The sequence below is a fragment of the Anas platyrhynchos genome, chromosome 2 (assembly GCF_047663525.1).
Source record: "Anas platyrhynchos isolate ZD024472 breed Pekin duck chromosome 2, IASCAAS_PekinDuck_T2T, whole genome shotgun sequence".
Lineage (NCBI taxonomy): Eukaryota > Metazoa > Chordata > Aves > Anseriformes > Anatidae > Anas > Anas platyrhynchos.
The window spans coordinates 106135945-106162165 of NC_092588.1; the positions used below are offsets into that span (position 1 = coordinate 106135945).

General features: G+C 42.1%; 1 protein-coding gene across 4 annotated transcripts in view; it reads left to right on the forward strand.

Annotated features, from left to right (window-relative positions):
- The first annotated feature begins 8705 nt into the window (after nt 1-8705).
- The window catches only part of NFX1 (nuclear transcription factor, X-box binding 1), a 57645-nt gene continuing 40129 nt past the window's right edge, over nt 8706-26221 (forward strand). For all 4 annotated transcript variants that reach the window (XR_005263847.2, XM_038175555.2, XM_038175556.2 and 1 more), the window contains exons 1-4: nt 8706-8860; nt 18508-19554; nt 22427-22588; nt 24032-24109. Coding sequence is in view for 3 of the 4 variants with exons in the window: in XM_038175555.2 (XP_038031483.1) it covers nt 8836-8860; nt 18508-19554; nt 22427-22588; nt 24032-24109 (1312 nt within the window). In the remaining variant the exon portion in view is untranslated. The remainder of the gene's footprint in view (nt 8861-18507; nt 19555-22426; nt 22589-24031; nt 24110-26221) is intronic.

Below are 26221 nucleotides of genomic sequence, written 5' to 3' on the forward strand. Positions count from 1 at the left end.
CTGTCAGAAACAGCATGCTTTAGAAGAGAACGCAGAGTCCTCTACCGTGTGCTGAGTCATTCAGAGCATCCATTTGGCATTTCAGTTTAGAATCCAGAATAAAGCCTATGCATTATATTCCAGATATCCCCAAAATAAAGACACGCACAGGCAAGTAATAAAATTGTAACATCATTATGTCTGAAAGGTTTGTGGATGTTGATTGCACAAACCACAAGTTTTTGCTTTCACAGAATTTTAAAGAAGTGGATGCTATGGTTATACCTTGCTGTTGGTCCTTCTTTAGCGCAAGCTGTGCATGCGGAAATATCTTCTGCACGGCTTGTAAAATATTCCCTATTGAATTTTCAAAAAGTGGTTTAAAAATGTGTGATAGTGCTTTTCTAGGTGGAGCCACAATCCTCTTTGATTCTGGAACAAACTTCTTCATATCCATAAAAAATCCTTAGCTTTTGTTTTAATAGAATTAACATCTACTCGCAATTTCTCCCTACTTGCATATCTCTGAGGATAGCGTTGACACAGAGAACACTGCAGAGCTTCGACACGTTAGCACTTTATATCTGCACCACAGTATCCTAATAAACAAAAAAACAAATGTTACATCAGTCAAGGTCCAGGTCTACAATATGCAACATTTAAAGAATTTGTAATGCCAAAACCAAACAGGTTGTCCTGGTTTCAGTTGGAACAGAGTTAATTTTCTTCCTAGTAGCTGGTAGAATGCTATGCTTTGGCTTAGGATGAGAAGAGTGCTGATAACACCCCGATGTTTTAATTGTTGCAGAGCAGTGCTTATACCAAGCCAAGGACTTCTCAGCTTCTTGCTCTGTCCTGCCAACGGGCAGGCTGGGGGTGCAGCAAGAGCTGGGAGGGGACACACCCAGGACAGGTGACCCAAACTAGCCAAAGGGGTATTCCATACCATCTGATGTCATGCTGAACAATATATAGGGGTGGCTAGCCGGGGGAGGAGGGCCGGACTGCTCAGGGTTAGGCTGGGCATCGGTGAGCGGGTGGTGAGCAATTGCATTGTGCATCACTTGTCTGTACACATTATTAGTAGTAGTACTATTATCATCATTGTTATTATTGTTGTTATTGTTATTATTTATTATTATTATTATTATTATTATTATTATTATTATTATTATTATTATTATTATTATTATTATTATTATTATTATTATTTTCCTGTCTTATTAAACTGTCTTTATCTCGACTCATGGGCTTCACTTTCCGTTTCTCTCCCCCATCCCAGAGAGGGAGGGGGAAGAGTGAGCGAACGGCTGTGTGGTGTTTAGCTGCCGGCCGGGTTAAACCATGACAGTCTTTTATTGTTGCTCTGCAACAATTAAAACATCGGGATGTTATCAGCAGTCTTCTCATCCTAAGCCAAAACATAGCATTCTACCAGCTACTAGGAAGAAAATTAACTCTGTTCTAACTGAAACCAGGACACAGGTTAACAGGAAAGTGAAAGCGGTACCGCTCTGCAGGGAAGTTTTGTTAGGTTGGTCACCGCCTGCTATCCTGTGCTTATGAAGCTGAAGCAGACTCCTCATTAAAACTATACTCTTGAGGAAGATGCCCCCAAACCGTTCAATGTTCTCAGACAACAAGAACAACAACAAAAAGTAAATAGGTGAAAGCATTGCTATGAAGGCATGCCAGCTGCCTCATTGATTAGTTGTGCAGCAAGGCAGAAGTTCATGGGTACTGCCTGGTACAAGCTAAGATTCTTTAGAACTTAGTCACAAGCATTAATCCATTTTGTTTTCAGTCTTACCAATGCATTTCTCAGCTAGCTCATCAAGCAACATGTCCGGTAGCTTAGGGATCCAGCCATGAGTATGAATCTTGAAAATTTCTTTTCTAGCCTGTAAACAAAATCAGTGTATTTTAGCTTGTGCTAAGTTTTCCTTAAAAACACCAACAAAAACAAACCAAAAATCAAACAAAACAACAAACAACAACAACTGTCCATCAAAACCCCTCACATATTAATACACTTTTCTCATTTGCTAAACTTTCAAGTATTTTACAGTTATTTAATATACACTCTACATTTTCAAACAGGAAATTTAATATTTCTAAATTTGTTACACTGAACTTTTTCTAGGAACCTGCAATGAAAGAAAAGGCATTTATAGCTCCAATAATAAGTTTCCAAACTATGAGACCTAACAACCCAGAGGAAAACGCTGTTATGAAAAATTTATCCAGAAACAGGAACAGGCTCCCTGGGGATGTAGTTATGGCACCAAGCCTGTCAGAGTTTAAGACGTGTTTGGACTGTGCTCTTAGTCACATGGCCTGAATTTTTGGGTAGACCTGTGTGGGGTCAGGAGTTGGGCTCAATGATCCTTGTGGCTCCCTTCCAATTCGGGATATTCTATGATTCTAAAAATCTGTGACATTAACCAAGTTGGAGAACCATTTAGGAAAAAATAAGGTCGACTCCTTTGTTATGTTTTCAGTGTAATAATACATTAAAATGTAAATTTTCAATATATGTTTTTCTTCCTCCTGTGTTTGCCTTTGACATACAACCAAGACGACAAGAATGGGGTAAGCTGCTCACGAACTCTTTATAAAGTTCATACTGTTTTTTTAAGTGTAAGATTAAAAACCAACAACAACAAAAAAACAAATGGTGTCTCACTTTTTATTGATACATTTCCAAACAACACAGATGAAAGAAAAAGTTATGGATAGTACACAGATATTTGGACACATGCTAGAAAGCCACATATTAAGAAATCTGAAACATACATAAGAAAAAAAGACAAAGGGACTGCACAGTTAGGTATTTGGTATCATTAGGTGTTGTGTATGTGATGTGCCATAACACAACAACAACACATCCTGCTGCCTATTTTATAGCAACTGATACAGAATTTTATTTTCAAAAAATTAAACCTTTCCTGCCTTATCCTTAATTTAAAAATCCGTCAAATTCATGGAGAAATTCTTCTCTGCTGGTTTGAAAAGGTATCCATCATCAAATAGAATATTGCTTTCCATTTACTTAAGTATATTTACCACCAGCAATATATTCATTTTTTATGAAATAAGCAAATATAATTATTTCTAGGTCAGTAGAAAACAATTTATTCAACTATAAGGCTTTCTTGTAACTAGCTTTTCATATTAAAATGGTATTCTCTGGTATCAGTAAGATTGTCATTGTTAGAAGCAAGACTAAGCTTTGCGTTAGAAAGTTTCAATATGCAAATCTTGCTTTACTTCAATTTGTGTTGTTTATTTTTAATAGGCAAAAATCTTATATTTGTGGAAAGTGTTTCTCCCACATACTTTCTCTAGGGTGTTAATTCTATGAAAGTTTTTCTAGGGTGTTAATACTATGAAAGCCCCTTGAGGTGCTATCAGTAAATTATAAAAAATACCTCCTGCACTAAAGTAAAGGAGGTTTACAGGTTTTTAAAGCACATAAAAATACCTTCTGCACTAAACTGCACGAAGAGGTGTCTGAAGGATTTGCATTTCATATACAGGTGTGTTTTAAGCCCTTTATGTAATGTGCAGTGGAATAGCACCACAGATTACTTCAGAAAAATATATTCCAAATAGCTGAAAAGGCATGTTAAAAATATATCAAGTTTTCAGTTATTTTATTTTAAAAAGAGGTACTGGGAGTATTTGAAAGGTGTTCAAGTCTACACTTTCTCTAAGCAAATTTTAAGAGATTTGTTAGGGTGCCTGAGTAATTAACAGCATGCATTTAAGAAACCACAGTATTTTGATGCTTAAAGCATTCCTTAATATTGATACAAGAACTCTAGTGATGCGAGATTCTGGTTAAAGGGAAGAAAAACAAGTGAGAGGGATATCAGGCCAAGGAACTTCATTTATATAATTTATTAATGATCATTCCAATATTCTTTCTTATCTTTTCAACTGATCTCACAACAAGTATGTTAAATGTTTTCATTGTATTTTTCACTACATTAAACACTTTCAAATGCTTTGATGATATCCAAATGTTTTATCTGATGTCAAAAAAAAATTAAGTTAATAATATTACTCAATGGATACGTGCCAAGTCCACCCATCCTTGCTTTCATGATATGCAGAGGGACTTAATATGCAGAATTTCTATGCAGTCATTCAATGGAATCTTGTTTCAGTTGCTCTTGCTGATTTCAGATACTTGTGTTTATTCCCCCATGGATAATCCTGAGCAGTCTAATAGGTCTCTAAAGTACTTCAGATCTCTAGAACAGAAACAGAGGCAGATAGAATTATCTTCTTCTCACTAAAGAGACAAACTTCTGGGTGGAAGTGTAATCTATTGAGCTGGTACTTCACTTTTACTTGCCTAAGGAAAATCCCTACCAGTTCCCCCGGGTGCAACAATAGTAAGGAAACAGCTCATTTAGGAAAGACTTGAAACAGCTTTTTTATTTAGACATTATCAGGCAATTATATTATCATTACCTTGTTATAAATAATATTACAGTATCATGTAAAAAAATATATGCACCCATGGCCTTAACTTTTCTGTGTGGCACATTGGGGGTGCACACTCAGATCTTCCAAAGTGACCATTGTATTACTAATATCATGTGTACACCCCACCAGTGTGTTTTCTTTCATCTTCTAATTTCTTTGGACCATCAAAGCAAACAAACTTGTGAGGTCAAGTGCAGCTTTATCTTGACATTTTACTTTCATTCAATGCTGCTTGGCCAACTGTACTGCAAACAATCTTTTATTTGCTATCAGCTGTCAAAGGATGGTAGGGTCAGTCCTCATCTGATTTCTCCCTCTACAAGTTACAGACCTCTAGCAAGTTACAGACCCCCTCCCACTCCTAAATACATTATTTTCCAGAGGGTTTATGTACATGTAAGTCATTCTTTGTACAGAAGTCATTGCATGCTTTTGATCCCCTTTCTTACTGCCCTTTCATCAGCCTTTCCCCATTTTTCCGTATACTTTTTGGGATGGAGGAACCACGTTTGTGCACAATATTTATCAGTTTATACACTGTCTTGGTGTTTTCTCTATTTTATTCTTTACTGCTTTCTTAGAAGCACTTAATATTTAAATTTGCTTTCTTTTGCACTACTGGGCAAAGAGAAGAGATTTGCATACAACTACCTGTAATAACTTAACAACAGTTCAGGGCCCTTCCTTTTAAATATGAAGATAGGACTTTTTTACCCCATATGCACTACTTTACATTTAACTTTCCGGAATTCCATCTGCCATTTTTTGCTCATACACTCAGTATCCTAAGACACTTCTGCTTGCAGTTCTCCTCATTCTGCTATTGCCTACATTTCCCTAAAAAACATTGTACCATCAGCATACTCTGACACTGTTTCCAGAGGCACAATAAATATGCCGCACAAATCGCATTCACAAACACATCTGTATGGATCTTTACAGTTGGCTTCCTCGTACTGTGAAATTGGAATTGATTTCTACTGCAATTTCATGCCATTTTAGCCAGCTATTTACCCCTGCAGGTATTTATTCCCTGGCAGTGTAACTTTCAAGAGCTTTTGATGAATGACCTTTTCAAATACCTTCCAGAAATTCATAGGCAACTTTATCTCCCTTAGCCACAAGCTTGTTGACTCCTTAGAATTTCAGTAGAACTGTTAGGCAGTTCTTCTCTTACAAACACCTTTTGGTCTGTCTCATGGTGTAGTTTACATTTCATCTATCACAATTTGGGATTCTATTTTCAATTTTAGACCCAATTTTTTCTTTTGGAAGCATGCTTTGGAAGAGCTGTCCACAGCAACAGGCTCCCTTGTCCCTGCTGTTTAACCACGGCAGGTTTCTTTTTCCCCTGGTAAACGTTAGCTCTGAGCCTCCAATATCATATCCTTATCAATCCTCCATGTAGCTCTCAAACACAGTAACTTTAGATGGCACTCATTTATTTTTTTTTAACCAGTTTCTTCATTTTTAGGTAGTTTCCTTTTGTATTATTTATTTTGAATGAAAGCACACATTCGTGGGCTCTTTTTGCCTTATGTATTGAAAGAACGGTCAATGGAGACAGGACATCTCTATGTTCTGCAATGGACTGAGTCCATGGCACCTCAGAACTCTTCCCATGCCTCCTTGTGTACCCCTACACATTACTGCATCACGCTACTTCTTCTGGCCACAAGGATTGTAAGCTTCCCCACCTCATCTCCCCTCTCACTCGATGGAAATGCTATTTACTAGCATACTTGCAGCAAATAGATCTGTGGCTATCAGGGCTCTCAGGGCATCTTCTCCTGTCCCTCCTCACCATCCTGGGGGTTTGGCTCTGTGGGTTCAACACTAACTTATAAAAGTAACCATCAGGCCTTGAGAATCCTTAAAGGCTGTCGCCATTCCTTCTCTCCTGAGCTGCTTTAAAATCCACGCTCTCACCTTTAGTGTCTGCCTGATCTATGTTGAAGGTATGCTTGTACCTACATTGTCACTCACTGGCTTGATTTGTGGTTTGGGCTGTCCTGTCTCTACAGGCTTGCTGGACAACCTGGCCCCTTGCTTGAGTTGTTATCAAACCTGAAGTGTTATTGAAACTGCTCTGCTCTTCTTGTGTGAGTATTGTGGAATTTGCTGACTCTCAGCTCCCAGCTCTACATACCACATGGAGCAGTGTGTCCTATGACTGACAGTCATGCTGGTCAGATGGAAAAAAGCAGCCAGTGAGAAAAGAAATGAGTAGTAAACGGTGCAGGGAAGGGAAGAGAAATATTCAAGGAGGATGAAGTAGAAAAAAAATATATATGTTTTAAGGGCGGGAGTAAGATTTAGTGGGGAGATCGTTGCACCTATCCCTGCACTGAAAAGGAGAAAAGATGACGAAAAGATAAAAAAGACTATTTTGGCCAAACTAAAGAAGAGAATAAAATCAAATGCCTACACAGAAATGATGGACAATTATGTTAGGCTATAAGGAGTGGATGGAATTGGCCCAATACAAATTTGAGAGAAGAAAGGGGAAAAAAAAAAACAAACAACAACAAAAAAGAACCGTTTAGCTATAAAGGGAAAATGGACAACCATATAAATCCCCAATACCCTTTTGTATAGAAATCCTCAATACCTTGCCATAAGTCTTGTGTGAACCTTGCCATTTATGAATCTTTAACTACGTCACTATTTTGATTTTAGCAAACATGACTGAGTTATTGCATTAAGTAGGCTAATGATTAACTGATGATTAAGTGCTGCTAAGGAAAAAAAAAAATCATACAATCTAATTTGTGATTTACCATAAAGGTATTAATAAATCTTAAATTGCTGCTAAATCAAACCTGTGTAAAAATTTCATCCACAGCAGCTCTGTGTAGACCTAATAACTGGCATTTTTGCAGCAGCACACATCGGCGCAAATTCCTATAGTGCTTTCCATACCACAACATTTTTTTGGTGATAGCAAAAAAGAGAGTGGATACTGAAGTGGTAGTGCTGTGGTATTCATGTAAAGCAATGTTAAAAATCTGTAGCAGTTCTATGTGAGTGTTACGGTCATGTTTCTACAGTAGTGACAAAGAACATGGGAAGCAGAGGACTACTGCATATATCTTGTCAGAATCACAGAATCACAGAATTTCTAGGTTGGAAGAGACCTCAAGATCATCGAGTCCAACCTCTGACCTAACACTAACAGTCCTCCACTAAATCAAGCAGCAGCAGGAAAACCACGCATCACCTGTGAGAGGATGCATTAGCTCTGCTGCTATCACATGCTTTTATTGCTAACTTGGATGAGAAAAATTTTTACATATGGCAAAGCACTTCATATGTATTCATAATCCATGGCAAAGCATGTAGCACATGGCTGTTGCTGTACTGGTTTGCAAACTTCCTTGGCAGCAGTGGCAGGAGTCTGGGGGGGTGCCTTTCAGCAACTAGAGTTTCTGCAAAAGGCCCATGGCTTCTTTAAGGTGTTTCAAGCCGTGAACTTTACTAAGAGTAGAACTATGTCAGGGATTGGACCTTGTTCTGAGAACGGGTGAGGGTGCGGAGGGCAGAACGCAGACCCTGCGTGCAGTCGTGTTCCTCGGCGGTGCTGTTCTTCAGAGCTGCAGTTGCTATGGCACTGCGAAGTTACTCGGCAGTGCTTAAAAAGATCAGCAGCTCTGTGAGGACTCCGGAGCTACACCGCAACGGCAAAAGTAGAGAACCGTTCTGTAGATGTACTGTAACCATGGCACTAAACCTCTGCAGGGAAGTGTGAATCATACAATGGCTCAACACTGGTGCCGAGAGCCGCATTATGACAAAGCACGCAGTTCTGGGGAGCATTTGGAGCTGGAGCACGACAAGATCTGCCTGCAGCACTGACGGCATCATGGGACGCCTTGTGTGGGCTTCCCAGCACACGACAAAGTTAGCTGAGGCTCTGGAAGGCAACCAGTGCGGTGGCAAAGACAACACAGACACAAAGTTTATTGCCGAGCGAGCAGACAATTCACTGCCAGCGCTGATACTTCGTTGTCACTGGTCACCTTTCCCTTCCCTTCCCTTCCCTTCCCTTCCCTTCCCTTCCCTTCCCTTCCCTTCCCTTCCCTTCCCTTCCCTTCCCTTCCCTTCCCTTCCCTTCCCTTCCCTTCCCTTCCCTTCCCTTCCCTTCCCCTCCCCTCCCCTCCCCTCCCCTCCCCTCAGCCTCCCGCCCTCGCGCCCCCTCCCGCCCCCGGCCCCGCCCCCCCCCTCCCTCCCCGCTCCAGCCCCGCTGCGGCTGCGCGCGCCGAGCCGCACTCGGCGGGGAGGGGCGCTGCGGGGCCACTGCGCCTGCGCGGCGGCGGCGGGGTCCCGGGGCGGGGGCGGGGGCGGGGGGGGAGCGGCGGCATGGCGGAAGCAAGGCTGGGCGCAGGTGAGTGCGGCCGCTGGGAGCGGGGGGCGGGGGGGGGAGCGGTTGGAGCCCGGCATGGCGAAGGGCACGGCCGTTAGGGCCGTTAAGGGCCGTTATGGCCGCGGCACCACCTGTTGTTGTACCGCAACTTGGAGGGTCCCGAGGAGGGCTGTGGGCTGGGGGGAGATGGGGCGAGTTGCGGCGGCGTGATGGGACAACAGGGACCAAAATAATAAAAATAATAATTAATAATAATAAAGTCACGGAGGTGTCTGGTCCCTGGGAAACTTGGTGCTGCTCTGACCACCGCCATCTTCGCCTGCCCGCATCTCCCCCTGCCCCCCGGTGGCCTGCCCCGGTCGCACGGGAGCTCGTAGGGTTAAAAGCCTTATTTAAGGCGTTTTGTGTGGGGTTGTGCAGGGGGCTGCTAGCGAGTGCTCGCCCACCCCCCTCCAGCGTCCCACCGACCTCCCACGTGCCGAGAGGAGCTTGGGTGCTGAGCCTGCAACGGGACTGAGCACCACAATCAGAAAAAAAGTTCATTTTTTTTTTATTCCCCCCCCCCCCCAATGATGTTTTTTAAGGTGCAGGATCAAACTAAGTTCACTGGGTGTGATTGCTGAGGAGGAGGAGGGAGCAGCCTCTCCAGGCACATCCCAGCCTCACCTTTAATGACTTGCCCGATGCTGTCGTGGGCACTTAGCTGCAGGACTCCTGCTGAATTGTGTCCTGGGCGTGTAACTAGAAATAACACCTGCCCGCAGCCATTCATGATATGTAGTGCTTTCATCATTTCCTTTTCTTTCAGTCTGGGTAGACTTTTCAGGTACTCACATTACTTTGGGCTCACTTGACAGCTAACTACATTCATTGTCAATAAGGTTGTTAAATCTCTGCCAGGTGGACTGTCCTGGCATTCATGGCTGGGGGTAAAGAAGAAAATACAAATCTTGTAAAATGTTGTAATATGAATCTCTGTTAAAATATGATTCTGGAGTTAATTCAGACTAAGGATATCATTAGCCTATACCGCTAATACTACCTTCAACCTCTTCTTCTCTGTTCTCAGCACCCAGGCAGTGAGCGAAGAGGGAAAAGTCATTTGAGTTCGTTTTTGATGGCATGGAAATAGGTCCACAGCCTTGATGTGGGCCTGTGACACGTTCAGAGCAGTCTGATAGTTTCGGACTAGTAAAGAGGAGCTACTGCAGGCAGCTTGTCTGTTCATCTCTGTGCTGTCAGGTTGTGAGTCAGCTCAGGTGCTGAAACCTTTTCTGCAGTGCATATGCATTGGAATAAAGCCTTATATAATTGTATTGAGCTAAACTGTGTTACTAAAAATGGTAAATTAGCCTGGGCTGTTCACTGCTTCTGCATTTGGTTTAAAATACAGAAGCTAACCCAGGTATTGTCACATGGCATCAAGTTCTGGAGTTTGTTCCTTGCCATGGTAATACGTATTGTGTCATTGAGACTCATCTCTTAGCTAATTCTGGATTTGTGTTTCTGTGATATTAAGATGTGAAATAGCTTTTGTCTAGGAAATTGTGGTGGTTTTACTCGGGTGGGCAGCTGAGCTCCATCTCAGGTGTTGTTTCACTCCCCCTCCTCAAAGGGAAAGGGAGAGAAAATAAAATGAAAAGGCCTCAAGGGTTGAGATAAGGATGGGGAGATGGCAATTACTGTGACGGGCAAAACAGACTCAGAGTAGGGAGATAGTATGATTTAATGCCTGTAACTAACAAGCCAGAGAAGTGAGAAACAAAAGAAATAAACCAAAAATGCCTTCCCCCATCTACCCTCTTCCACCTCCTCCCCCTGAGTAGAGCAGGGGAATGGGGGCTGTGGTCAGTCTACAGCACTTCATCTCGGCTGCTCCCTCACAGTCCCTCTCTGCCCCTGCTCCACGTGGGGTCCCTCCCACGGGATGCCGTCCTTCCCAAACTGATCTGGTGTGGGCTTCCCACAGGCTGCAGCTCTTCAAGAACTGCTCCAAATGTGGCTCTGTCCCATGGGGTCCATCCCCCAGGAGCAAACTGCTCCAGCACGGGTCCCCCACGGGTGGGGGCAGCTCCTCCCAGACCCCTGCTCCTGCGGGGGCTCTCCACGGGCTGCAGCCTCCTCCAGTGCAGGTCTGCCTTCTCCACCATGGTCTCCTCCGTGGGCTACAGCGTGGAGATTTGCTCCATGTGGGACCCATGGGCTGCAGGGGGACAGCCTGCTCCACCACGCTCCTCACCACAGGCTGCAGAGGAATTCTGCTCCGGCACCTGGAGCACCTCTCCCCCTCCTTCTTCACTGACCTTGGTGTCTGCAAGGCTGTTTCTCACTCCTCACTCTCCCAGCTGCTGTTCTGCAGCAGGTTTTTTTTTTTTTTTCCACTGTTTTAAATATACTTTCATGGAGGCGCAAACAACATCACTTATTGGCACGGCTCTGGCAGGCACCAGGTCCATTATCTAACGTGGGGTTGCTTCTGGATTGTTCTCACAGAAGCCACCGCTACAGCCCCCCGCTACCAAAACCTTGCCATGTGAACCCAGTGCAGAACTTTATGGACAGCCTGACTTTGAGAGATTAAATGGGAAAATTTTTTCTGGTCTCAGGTTATACCAGGGGAAGCAGTTGAGGTCAAAGACTGGCTGGTTTAGGTCATGGCACGTGTGCAACCTGAACAGGATATTTTGATAATTGTGAATGGTTATTGAGATCCAGGGGAAGAATATAATGAACAAGACAGTTGTGGAGTGATTTGGCATGCTGGTATACCTTTCCAGTTTCCAGCCTTGTGCACCTGGAAGAGACATCCCAAATGAAAGTTTCTATTTGTATTTAATAAACATTACAGATTTTTTGGGGGCCAGCCGAAACTTAATATTTTGTTCTAAATGTAGGTGCGTTGAATTTGGACAGTCACGTAAAGAGAGAAGAGCATAGCAATATGAGCTAATACACTTTGAGCGCCAACAGGCTGTCAGGCAGCTCTGCAGAGAGGGACCTTGGGGTCCTTCATGTTGTCCTTCATGTTACAAGTTGTTACAATGTGACCATGAGCCAGAAATGAACCTCTGTTGCAAAGAAGGTCGCCAGTAACCCAGACTGCATTTAGAAGAATGTTGCCAAATGGTCAAGGGAGGCTGTAGTCAGCATTGGTGAGGCTGCAACTGTAGTATTGTGTCCAGTTCTGGGCTCCCCACTACGAGGAAGATTTCCCTTAGTGGATAAAGTCCAGCAAAGGGCTACGAATATGATTAAGGCATGGGAGCATCACTCATTAAGGGGAGAGACTGAGAGAGCTGGGACTGTGTGGCCTGGAAAAGAGAAGGATCTGGAGAGTGTAAGTAAGTAATTATGGATCCAGGCTCTTCTCAGTGGTATTGAGTGAAGGGTAAATGTCAAAGTTCATGTACTGTCTGAACACAAGAAGTCTTCATTGTGAGGGTGGTCTAGAACAGGTTGCAGAGAGGTTGTGGAGTCTGTCCATAGAGGTGTTTCAAACCTGACTGGGCACAGCTCGAGCAGGGTGTTTGGGCTATGGATGATCTGAAGAGTTCCTTTCCAACCTCAGCCATTCAGTGATTCCATGATAGTGGTGCTTTTGTGTGTCATTCTTTCTCTAATTTCTGGAAGGAGTTGTGGGAAGGGAACATATCTTTTAATAGATGAGCTGTCACAGTTGGAATAAATAGTAAGTTTCGGACAGGCGGTTTGTTTTGCATGAAAATGGGTCCCACTGCTTGGTTCTTTAAGCTTGAAACAATATCATTCCTGTTGAGAAAGAAATCCAGTCTTTTGCAAATCTGCGTTGTCTGTGAAAATTATAGCATGATGTAGTTGAATACAGTTATATAAAATGCCCAGAGAAGACAGAAAAGATTGAGGTTGTTCTGTGAGGAAGATGTTGTATGCTCCCAAAGCTATCAAAAAGCTTTGGATTTCCATAATGTACCATTCTTTTTTTGCTTTTTTTTTTTTTTCCCGGTACAGTATAAAACAGGTACTATAAGATCTGCAGTGTGTCTTCCCTGTTGTGTGTGCTTTTGTGTTCAGCTGATTGGACTATTTTGTATCTGGATATATCTGGTGTTGTCTACAAATAGACTGATGTGTACACACTGTATGCTGTCACTTATCTTCAGAAATAACCTTTCAGAACTTGAATTGCTTTGAGTCACAGAATCATAAAATGGTTTGGGTCAGAAGAGACCTTAAAGATCATCTGGTTCTAACCCTCCCCAATGTGGATAGGGACACCTTCCACCATACCAGGTTGGTCAAAGTCCCGTCCAGCCTGGCCTTAAATGCTTCCAGGGGTGGTGCATCAACAGGTCCTCTGTGCAACCTGTTCCAGTGCCTCACCACCCTCTGAGTAAATAATTGCTTCCTAAAATCTAATCAAAATCTGCCCTGTTCTAGTTTAAAACCATTACTCTTTGTCCTATAACTACACTCCCTGTCAAAGAGTCCCTCCCTGGCTTTCCTGTAGGCCCCCTTTAAGTACTGGAAGACTGCTGTAAGGTCTCCTTGGAGCCATCTCTTCACCAGGCTGAACAACCCCAGTGCCTTCAGCCTGTCTCTATAGTGAAGGTGCTCCAGCCCTCTGATCGTCTTTGCAGCCCTCCTCTGGACTTGCTCTGATAGGTCCACGTCTTTCTTGTGCTGGGGACCCCAGAGCTGAATGCAGGCTCACAAGAACAGAGTAGAAAAGGAGAATCACCTCTCTTGTCCTGCTGGCCACGCTTCTTTTGATGAAGCCCAGGATACGGTTGGCTTTCTGGGCTGCAGGCACACATTGCTGGCTCGTGTTGAGCTCCTCATCACCAACACCCCCCAAGTCCTTCTGAGGTCTGCTCTCAATCTATTCTCCATCCAGCTTGTATTTGTGTTTGGGACTGCTCTAGCCCAGGTGCCGGCCCTTGCACTTGACCTTGTTGAATTGCAGGAGGTTCACCTGGGCTCACCTGTCAAGCCTGTCTAGGTCCCTCTGGATGGCATCTGTTCTCTGCAGCGTGTTAGGGGGAACCTGTTGTTTGCCCTACTAGAGTGGGTTTCCTCTTGCATCCAAAATTCACTCATAGAGTGAAGTCTTATTTAATTCAGTGAAAACTTAATGATACCCATGTATCAGCTTGAGCTGGGTTCCTCTAAGGAGGGACCCCACTCAAAACTTTCCCTGGCTTCCTATACGTGTACAGTCTTTGTCTCCTGTACAGTCTTACATGCCTTTACAATATTTACTATAGTCAAATTAGTTCTCAATGCATATATGTTATGTTCCTTCAGCTTGGTGGTTCTTTGTTGCAGGGCAGGATGGCTTCTGCTATCTCCCAGGGCAGGCTCTCATCTGGCACCATCCTTAGTCAGCACATCCCCCCCCCTTCCCCATCAGCACCACCCAGGCCCCCACACGATGCCGCTTGCTGTTCCTCAGTCACCACTGAATACCAGGTTCAGGTGGTACGGAGCAATTACTGTGGCCTAAGGCTTCATGAAATTTACTAACCTGAAAAGGTAGCTACCTGAATTTGTTACATACCAGTGGATTATTTCCCTTTAAAGCTTGTTGACCACACCACACAGCTTGGTGTCTTCAGCAAACATGCTGAGGGTGCACTCAATCCCTCTGTCCATGTCACTGACAGATGTTAAACAGCACTGGTCCCAGTACGGCCCCTGAGGAACACCACTCGCCACTGATCTCCACTTGGACATTGAGCTGTTGACCACAACATTTTGAGTTCAACCATCCAGCCAATTCCTTATCAATCAAGTGGTCTCTTTGTCAAATCCATGTTTCCTGAGTCCAGACAGGGATATTGAGTGGGACAGCATCAAATATTTGCAAAAGTCCAGCTACATGACATCAGTTCATCAGTTGCTCTTCCCCTATCCACCAATGCTGTAACCCTGTCCCTGAAGGCCACCAGATTTGTTGGCTGTCACCAATTACCTCCTTATTTCCCATGTGCCTTAGCTTGAATGTTAACCAGCTTTCTTGGGCTCCTCTTCCCTCCAGGGTGTTGTCCCATGGTACTGCACCAAGCAGATCTGTGAAGAGGCCAAGGTCTGCTCTCCTAAGGTCCAGGGTGGTGAGCTGGCTGTGCTCCCTCCTCGTTGCCTTCAGGATCCTAAACTGCACCATTTTGGGTGCATCCCCTAACAGAGCTCCATGCACTCCAGCTGCTCATTGACACAGAGGGTGACACCCCTTCCTCACGTCCCCTGCCTGTCCTTCCTAAAGAGCCTGTATCCTTCCATTCCAACACCCCAGTTGTGGGAGCTGTTCCACCATACCTCCGTAGTTTCAGTGAGGTCACAGCCCTGCAGACGTGTGTACATCTCTAACTCCTCTTATTCCCCATGCTACTGCATTATCATAGAGGCATTTACGTTGGGCCCCTGAATGAAGCTTACTTGCTGGAGTGGCCGAAATTCCTTTGTGCTGCTCCTCAGGTGCTCTCCTGCTGACCCGTGACCCTTTTCCAGGCTCTGGGTGGGCATCTATCGCTGACACCAGCATCGAACTGGGAGGAGCAGGATGGATTGAGGTTCCCCTCCCCCAGTAACTTTAGTTTAAAGCCCTCTTCACCAGCTTGGCAAGCCTGTCACCACAGATGCTCTTCAAAGATGCTCTGACAGGTGGACCCCATCAGCCCCCAGCAGCCCAGGCTTCTCAAAGCCAGTCCCATGGTCTAAGTAGCCAAAGCCCTGCCTGTGGCACCAGTCCTGTAAGCATCTCTTGGTTGGCTAGATTGAACTGGCCCTTTCAATCCCCTTCCCTTTGATCAGGAGCATGGATGAAAGGACTTCATTTGTGTTTCCAACTTCCACTCTCCTGTGTTACTGCCCCCCCTTCCCTCTGTGGGTGTTGGTAAAGGTTTTGCTGCAGGCCTTGGTTTGAAACTGATGACATCTGTCTGCCCTGAAATGAACTTGGCCTTCTCCTGGGAGCTAGTGTATAAACAAAGCATGTAATAACCAGTGATTGCCTGACTGACTGCTAAATTTTGAGCTGGATGCCTCAGGATTATTATTAAAACACCTTCTTTAATGGCTCTTCATTCAATGTAACGTGCTGAGAATATGAACCTTCTTTGATTATTTTATAGAAATACAGGCTAGAATCTAGCTGTAGATGTTTCCTTTCTCTTGGGAGATTTATGTATTTACATTTAACTGTCAGAGGAAATCTGAGCCATGGTTAGCCACTGTTTATTGTATTTTTGTATGTGTTCTGCTGTTTCTTGTCTTGGCAGACAGTAATCAATTGAGTTAGTAGAATTTACCATTTCTCTGGATTATTTTTTTTACAATGTAAAAGCTGGCAGTAAGAATAGGAATCCTATTCATGGATGATTTTTTAAAAAAAAGTCTTAATTATTAATATTACTGAGGTGTTTTATATCTGGTTTATGGTTTTCCATCTGTTTCTTCAAATTTGCATGTCATTTGGAAGGTGCTTTCAAAAAGCACCCACACAGTGAAGGCGTGTTTGCTAATGTTCAGAGGGAAGGAAGCTCTTGTGTCTCAGTTTTGGACCTGTTGCCTCTTGTCCTTTCACTGTGCACCACTAAAAAGAGCCTGGCTCTATCCCTGTTATACCCCTCTCCCCTTCAGGGACTTACATACTTGGATAAGATCCCTCCTGAACCTCCTTATCTCTAGGCTGAACAGTCCCAACTCTCTTAGCCTTCCTTCAGAGGAGAGATGCTCCAGACTGTTCATCATTTTCATGGCCCATTGTTGGACTCACTCAGGTATGCTGGTGTATCTCTGTTACTGAGGAGCCCAGAACTGCGTGCAGTACTCCAGGTGTGGCCTCATCAGTGCTTCGTAGAGAGGAAGGATCACCTCTGTTGACCTGCTGGCAGTATTTTCATTTCATTTTTCATTTCTGTTGCAGCCCAGAATACTGTTAGCCTTCTCAGCCACAAGGGCACATTGCTGACTCACATACAAATTGGTGTCCACTAGTCCCCCAGGTCCCTTTCTGCAAAGCTTCTTTCTAGGTGGATGACCCCAAAATGGGCCTTGGGTGGTTCTTCCCCAGGTGCAGAACTTTGAACTTCCCGTTGTTGAACTTCATGAGGTTCCTGCCAGCCCATTTCTCCAGCTTGTCAATGTCCCCTGGATGGCAGCATGACCCCCTGGTGAATCAGCCACTCCTACCAGTTTTGTGTCATCTACAAACTTGCTGGGGGTATGCTCTGCCCCATCATCCAGGTCATTAATGAAGATGTTAAAAACAGCTGGAGCCAGTAATGGCCCCTGAGGTATACTGCTAGTTACGGTCCTCCAACTAGACTTTGTGACACTGGTCACCACCCTGTGGGCCTGTCCATTCACCCAGTTTTCAGCCCACTTCACTGTCTGTCCATCTAGCCCAAACATCAACAGCTTGTCTGTAAGGATCTTCTGGGGGGACAGTGTCAAAGGCCTTACTGCAGTCCAGGTAGACAGTAGTCACTGCTCTCCCCTCATCCATCTGGCCATCAGAGAAGCTTGTCAGGTTGATCAAGCATGACTTCCTCTTGGTGACTTCATGGTGACCTCATGATTTTCTTGTCCTTCATGTGCCTGGAAATTCCACAATCAGCTGTTCCTTCCCCAGAACTGAGGTGAGGTTTACTGCCCTGTAGCTCTCTGTGCCTTCCTCCTTAGAGGTAGGAGGGACATTTGCTTTCCTCCAGTATCCAGGAACTTCTGAGTCACCAAGGATTTTTGAGTGGCCTCACAGTGATACCAGGTCCCTCAGAGCTTGTGGGTGCATCCCATCAGGAGGGACCACAGAAGCATGTATGTCCAGTTAAGTATGCCCTGGCCTGATCTCCTTCCCCTAAGGATACATGTTCCTTGCTGCAGTTTTTCCCCTGGTCCCCAGGAGCCTGGATTCCAGAAAGCCAGTCTTTCTAGGAAAGACCAAGACAAAGAAAGCTTTCAGTACCTCAGCCTTTTCCCTGTTCTGTGTAACGACGTTCCTCTTGTTGTTCAGCAGTGGGCCCACATTTTCCATGGTCTTCCTTTAGTCACCTCTGTGCTTACAGAAGCCCTTCTTGTCATCTTTGATGTTCCTGACCAAACTCAATTCCATTTGGACTTTAGGTTTCCAAACTTCATTCCTGGATGCTCTCATGATTTCTCTGCATTTCTCCCAAGGTTACCTGTCCTTGCTTCCATCCCCTGTACGCTTCCTTTTTGTGAGTTTGGCCACTTCTGCCCAACCTCGTGCACTTTGGGATGGACCATGCTTGACCATGGAGCTGATCTTTGAGTATTAACCATCTTTCATTTGGTACCTCTTCACTCCAGGGCTTTTTTTTGTTGAGAATAAGTTTCAGAATTGAGCTAGATGGGGTTTCTAACATGCTCCTCTCTCATCACTTCAGTTGTAGAAATGACAGAAAGAGACGTGTATCGTGCTTATACATGCATTGCTGCTCCAAGTGTTTTGTTTGTTTGTTTTTTAATCCTAGGCTTTTTTTCTGTTCCTAACTCTAGGCCATCACAGTCTTTGTCTAAAGAAGTCAAGATGCTTTATCATTCAATTTGAGTTTCTAGAAACTTATTTTTAGTAATTATGTCTAGCTTGCAATTGATTAAACTTTTAGGCCTTTGCCTGTATGGTATTTTTTTTAAGATGTGTTTATTTTTTGTCTTTATGTTTTTAGGTGCACTGAATCTCAGTCCTGATGCCCCTGATTCCCTTTCAGGAGAAAGACAATCTACAGATGTAAACTGGGTAAATAAAGATAGGAAAGAATCTAGCAGCAATCAGAGTAGAAGTAGTTTACCATTTTCTAGTCTGTCTGAAAGAGCTACGGATTATGAAAACTCTTCCACAAAGCATTGTGGTGTTTTTAATCCTGAAAGTCAGTATGGGAATTCTCAAGACTTTCACCAGTATTTTGGTACCAGTAAAAGTTCAAAAAATCGCTACTTTCAAAGCCAGAGGTGGCACAGATCAAGAAATGATAGCACCTGTGCTAGAAATAAGGTAAGACAAAGTACTACTGATACTGCTGCAAGTGCAGGAACTTCAGATGCTGCAATGGTACATGGAAGAAGAGCACCTCCTAGAGGATATAATGACCTTCTCTCTTCAGAGAGTGATAGGGATGTACCTAATGCAGATAGCAGAGGAGCAAAGCCAAAGAAAACACACTTGATGCATGCATCTGGAAGAGGTTTCAGGGAGAAGGGAAGGCAAATACATGAGCGAGAAAAAAGAATTAACTCTAAACAGAAAGCAGAGCTGTTTGAAAATGTTCCATCTTTGGATTTGAGTCAGTCTGACTCTTCAGAGTCATCTGTTGGAAAGGCATTCTGTGAGGCACCGAATGGTAGTGGGGATGAGCAGAAAGGCTACAATTACGTAAACAAAAGATATCCCCGGAAGCCCGTGTGGAATAAACCCCCAGCGGAAAAAGAGAGTCAGAGAAGACATGATTCTCATCGTAGTAAAAATACAAAAGTAGGTAAGAAGTCTTCACATGCATATACTCCAAAAGATAAAAATGAGAGGAAGAAAGAACTCTCTGTTTGCAAAAATGATGAAAACTTGACCAGTGAGAGCAAGCATGAATTGTCTGACTCTGTCAGATGTAATGGAAGAAAGTTCCTGCTAAAGGGGGATCAGGTATCTTCCCTTCATTTCAGCTGGACCCAGTACTGGAAGAAGCAAAGCGATATACCAAAAAACAAGGAAACTCATACAGGTAAGCATTCTAGACTGGTGTGTACTATGGTATTAAAGATATGATCTTAAGTAATTTAAACTGCCTTCATACTTGATTAGCTGAAGATGCTTATTATTTCACATTAGGCCAGTATCAGTTTCCAGAGGTAGAACTAAAGGTAAATGTGTGGTTTCTGGTGGGCAGATGCCCCATAAGTTTACTAGAGAGAATGTATTTTTTAAAAAAAAGTTTGTTGTACTACCAAACTGCAAATGATGGCCTAATCAGGCATTGTGTTAAAACATATGTTGTGGGTGTTTTGAACATTTGGTCTTGAGAGCGATAATTCAAAAATTGACAAATTGATTTTTGTGGAGGAAGTTGCTTTATGCATTCTGTTCCTAACCGTTTTTTGTTTTTTTTTTTAACAACAGTAGTACCAAAAGGTAATTAGAAATGGAAAATTTCTAATCTCTAAATCTCTAACCAGTGTACTGGTTTTGTTTGGAAGTTGGGAGTAGAACCATGTGCTTTTGTTGGTGAAAAGCACACCCTTAAGTTTTCACTGCCTGAGTGAATTTTGTAGCAACTCCTATAGTTAGGGACTTAAAATATGAAACTGAAATCTGAATTTCTTCAATGCCACAGTACTGGTTTCTGTTTCTCCAGAAACAGTTTAACCTGGATTTAACCTTATTCTTACATAAGAGATTGGTACACTAATTCTTGTTACCTTGAGTGTGCTGTTGAATTGTGTGAAGATTTTTCTCTTTCAGAGCTTAGAAAGTAGTAGCATAATCAGGAAGCATAAAGCAGCTCCAGTAAGAAGCTTTGTTCCCTTGCCGAGATGCTTAGGGATCAAGAGCTTCCTTGATCCATTCTAGCTTTAAAATGCCCAGGAGCCTGAAATTTGATGTTCTACTTGAATCATAAAATTAAAGATAGTCAATTTTTCTCCAAATATTGTCCTTAAGTGAAGATCATCATATGCAATAACCAGAAAAAGAGGTAGTGATCTTTCACAGGGAACTTAAGGATCTTTCCTCCACCACGTTGGCAATGCTTCTTTTTCATGCTTCAGCTGGGACCTGTATTGGAAACACTATCTGCCACTATTTTCATGGAGACTGAATCTTTTTAACAGTTAGGGGACAACCATCCTTTCTGAGAGCAATGTATCTTTAGTCTCCTGGAGAAGAGTAAGGAAATAAATTTTTGGCATGGTTGTTTTCTTATCAGCAGGTAAAATTCATAGGGTACTGGAAGCAGAAATGACTGTTAATTCTGAATCTTGTGGTGCTTGATGCAGGATGGCTAGAAGTGATGCTCAGAAGTGCTTGTCCCATATTAAGGAGGGCAAATACTGTGAACACTTTGTGCGGCGTCCCACGGGGTCCATCCATCCCCCAGGAGCAAACTGCTCTAGCATGGGTCCCCCACGGGTGGGCGGCAGCTCCCCCCAGGCCCCCTGCTCCTGTGTGGGCTCCTCTCTGTGGGAGACAGCTCCGGCCCAGAGTCTGCTCTAGTGGGGTCCTCCACAGGCCACAGCCTCCTTCAGGTCAGCCCCACCTGCTCCACTGTGGTTGTCTCAGTGGGCTGCAGTGTGGAAACCTGCTCTGCCCTGGTACACCATGGGCTCTGCAGGAGGACAGCCTGATCCAACCACCATGCTCCTCACCACAGGCTGCAGGGGAATTTCTGCTGCAGCACCTGGAGCGCCTCCTCCCTCTCCTTCTTCACTGACTTTGGTGTCTGCAAGGCTGTTTCTCACTCCTCTCTCTCCCAGCTGGTGTTGAGCAGAATTTTTTTTTCCTTTCTTAAATAATACTCTCACAGAGGTGTAAACAGCATTACTTATTGGCACATCTCTGTGCAGCAGCAGGTCCCGTTGGAGCTGGCTGAAATTGGCCCTTATTTAACATAGGGCAGTTTCTGCATTCTTTTCATAGAGGCCATCCCTGCACCCCCATGGTACCCAAACAGTGCCACGTAATCCCAACACACACTTTCAACTTTCCAGACATCTATAGTCATCCTCTCAAAGTCATTTGTGGTACAGAACATTTTGAATTAGTAGTCATTTTTCTTTTGTCATTTGCTATGGGTTCTGACTTCCCTTGTAAAAACTATGTGAAAGCTATGTAATTAAGAGATTTTAAAATTCCGTGGTCAAATAGTATTTATGAGATGTATTTGATATCTTCGACTTGGTGGGAGAGTTAATCCGGCAGAACTGAAGTTATGTGGTGCCTTTGTTATGTTTGTGCATCTAACTCTGTTTTCAGGCTCTGTTTCATCTTTCATTTAGAATTCTTGCTTTATTTTCAAGATCCTTTTTCAAATTCTTTCATTTGGCTCAAAAGGACCTATGTTTTGGCTATTGTTTCTCAGTAATTCCACTCCTAAAACAATTTATGAGGGTCTGGTTTATATAATGCAGGTACAGCACTGGTATTATTTGTTTTGTAGTCTTCCAGAAATAATGATGGGAATGAAATTTAATTTTGAATCAGACTCCTACAGTTGATAAGCTTCAAGGTTTTTGTTGTAAACTTTATATGATACATATATAAATGATATATATGTAAACTTTTATGATTTCATATAAAATGTAGTGTAAAAACCTCAATCTTGCAGGTGAAGAACTATTAACTCTTTTGTAAGATCACAATGATTGTTGTTTGTCAACAGAAATTATTGTTGGCACTTTTATGCAAATCTCATACTCCGTTTTCCTGCTCTGAAACTAGAGAAATGTGTACCAAGTATTTTCCAGGGGCAAGCTAATAATACAATTTTCAGAGCCGCACAGTAAAAAGTTCTGTTAAAATTTACATAAAATCTTGGAATTTAATTTATTTTTTATTAACTAGCTGATGTTTTACATGTAAGTAATATATTTTATGTGCAGGGTCCTTGATTGAGCAGCTGACCACAGAGAAGTACGAGTGTATGGTATGTTGTGAGGTAGTCCGGATAGTAGCCCCTGTGTGGAGCTGCCAAAATTGTTACCATGTGTTCCACCTGAATTGCATTAAGAAATGGGCAAGATCACCGGCTTCTCAAGCAGAAGGTAGATATTTTCTCTCATATGTACATTTTCTCTCAAATATATGTAATAGTAAATATTTTTGTTTTCTGTGTTGGAAAACTACTTCTGAATGGTGTCTAATTTAAGGTAACTAGTAAGCATAAAAATATATGAAGTCAGAAATGTGTTTTTCAGGGTTCTTTGGATACTTCATATAATCATCTTAACTGTTTCGATCCTTTCCAGTATTGTGGCTAAAACTGATTTCTGTGTTTAGAACGTAAATACAAGATTGTTCAATGAAATCATTGCATCAAGATGCAAAGCTCTGTCTGCATTTTTACACACCAGGAAATCTCATGTTCTGTCATCTGTGTTTGACTTAGAAGTCCAACAGAAGCACTACTCCAAGCATTAGTTGTCTGCTTTTAAAAAGGATTGAAAGAAATTGCATTGTTAATGTAATGGCTAAGTATGCTGTACAAAATAATACTATAGGGAATCCCTTAGGGGTTAGTATACTGGCTTTGGGAGCAGCCACATAAGGTGCTTACAAGTTTACAGCACTCAAATAAATCTTGGTAAGGAAGTGGAAGTTGGTCTTGAGCATGAACATGAGCATGTATTCATAAATCATCTGAACTGATTGGTTAAGAGAAACAGCGAGGCCTAATTGGCTTATATTAATATAACCAATTTGTGTCCAATAGTGCTTTCACAAATGTCATCACAGGACATGGTTTAGTGCTGGTATTCATTTTGTCATGTTGATGATTGATGATCTTGAAGATCTTTTCCAACCTAATTGATTATTTGTTCCTAGCCAGATAGGTACGAATGTTGTCTTCCTTACACTGAAGACATTCCATTGCTACCAACCAACACCTTCCTGAAAAAAGAAGCAAGAAAACTATTATTTAATAAAATACCAAGTTAAAGAATAGACTCCATATTAATAGCTAGGTGTAGTCACCATTTAAATAAAATATATCATTCTCATATAGAGCACTAATTTATTCAGGGCGTGAAGTGATATGTAACTGGTCTTCTGCAATACATGTAAACTTACAACATGAGACAACGATGAAAAGAAAGTTTAGGTGTTGCTTAAGTCTGTGGGTAGTTTTATTTTTCTTGCCCATTTCCCTCATTTTAACGCTTTTTTTCTCAAATCTTCAGATATGCTGAAGACTGTCAATATTCTGTGAAGTAGATTGTTGTCTTACAACAGGGAACATGACAACAGAAGTCCAACTTAAAAAAAAAATGTTCTTGCTTCTATATAAAGTATGAGTCTGTCAGGTCAGATGAAGTACCGCTGCTGTGTTTATGTTGATACTGTAAAAACTTAGCTTTTTTTAACCTGCTTTATCACCACTTACTCTCATATTGTTTCCTGTTGTTTTCCTGTACCTATTCTAGGCTCACCAATTAGCTCCTTTTATTACTTCAACTCACTTTTATCTTTAATTTTTTTATCCACAGATGGTAATAGTGGTTGGAGATGTCCAGCTTGTCAGAATGCTTCTACACAAGTTCCTAGAACTTACACTTGTTTCTGTGGTGAGTTTCTTGATGGCTTTTGCAAAGAAAAACGGTTCTGTTGTTTTGATTCTTTTTTTTTTTTTTGAATTCTGTTTTGTTGCACCTTTGCCTATGTCCTTGAAATTTAACCTTGTTTAAAACTATTGATTTTGGAAGGCTGCCGCACAGAAAATCACACCCCTGTGTATTGCTTAAAACATCAAAACAAATCATAATTTATATATGTTATCATATAGTTATATAAAAACACTTACTAGAATTGGGCTTCTATCCTAAAAGCTTTCCTTCTGTAGGAGGATTGAAATAACCTGTATCTTATGTCTGCTTTTGTGGCCATGATGCACCAAAATAATATATAACTCAAGCATACAACTGATGTTACTGTAAGAAAACAAGAGTGGCTGTATGAATGTAGCAGTTTTGTTACTTATGTTTATCAGGGACACATATGGGTTAAATAGAAAAGAGTATTAGGACTATTCAGACTTCATGTAGATACATGTTTAATGAAAAAGGTAGGTGAAATTGAGTGCAATATCCACTAAGCCATAGGTGTATGACAAGAAGTGAGAAATAAATGATGTTACTTAATTGCAGGCATGCAGATAAATTGTTTGGGATTTACACTTCCGAAATTTGTGTTGATTTCATGTAGCTTTCCCTTCCTTCAGTAAATGTGGCACTAGAAATTTTCACCCCTCTTCCTACCAAATAGCTTATTTTGGAATATAGACAGTCAATGAACTTATCTTACAGAAACTAAATTTACACTGTAATAGGTAACAATTTTACCCGAGATTCTCTTTATCTAAATGGTTCAGTGAGTCAATTAAGAACAATGCAATTTCAGGTAAGACATATAGAGTTCCTGTTACGACAGTCATTTGAAATGTGTACAGGGTTAATAACTCAGGTAGAATGACTGTTTTGATTCCAGATGAAAGTTTTACTTTCAAGACAGGTCATCCATCTGTTAATAAGAAAGATTCTGCCTAGGCTAAGTTGATTTGTTACATAATTTTGGAAGATCTTTGGTATGAACTTCAGGTTGTCCACAGGGTCAATATTAGTGGAGCACTATGTTGGAACATAAACATTTAATCTGTAGATAATTTTACATTGATGACAGATAAGGCATTTGGACTTAACAGCTACTTATTATGCAAGTCTGCCTTGTATTTGTTGCAGAATACTAAATTTCTGTTGAGAGTGGTCAAGCCTTGTGGTTTTTCGTTAGTGGTGGTGGTTTTTATTTTTTTCCCCTCTCTATTGCATGGAGGAAATTCCTGGCTTATTTTTCTTTAGAATCTTCAAATTTTCAGGATTTTCCTGGTGAATAAAGGCCATCCATGCTGTGTGTTCATGCTTTTCTAACTTGCTACTTACAATATAGGTGTACTAAAAGTCATGTCACTAAAAAATACATTTTCTTGGTGTCCTTAATTGTTGCAGCTCTAATTTGTAATGCTAGTTCAGTTGCTTCTCTTGCAGACAGCCAAATTAGATTTGCCTTTGTGATGAAATGTGGTAATTAACTTTAACCAGGACAATCATCTCATGCTCTTAGAGCTACAAGAGTTGTTAAGAATACGTCAGTTCAGTTAAAACGTAGTTTCAGTGCTTACCTGAAAGCCTCATATATTCCATGAGTGTAACCTAAAGGATTTATCACTTTTTGTTCGAGACTTCCTACTGCATTCATGAAAATGTCAACATTTAAGTTTTATGCAGAATCTGCTTCTTTTTAGGGAGGTCACTTTTATAATTTGTACAGTCATTTCATGCTGCCCCCATTCTCCATCTCTGTACCTGCTAGATCTTACGTATTGGGAATGGTATCTTATTTTTCTGCGTTGAGGCAGCAAGGGGGATGCACCTTTTAATTTTCTTACCTACTATACAGTCTGATCAACTAAAGGGACCTTTTCACTTTCTTGTGTTTTGTTAGTTTAGTTTGATGTCAAGTAACAACTACCCAAGTGCCTGCTGAGAGCATAGAAGGAAAGAATCTTCTGGAGCTTGATATTCCTGTGGAATTTACTTTTAAAGATGTTAAGTATATATCTGCAATGAGATTAAAAAAAAAAAGAAAAAAAAACAAAAACCATGAAACATGTTGTTTTGCTTTTC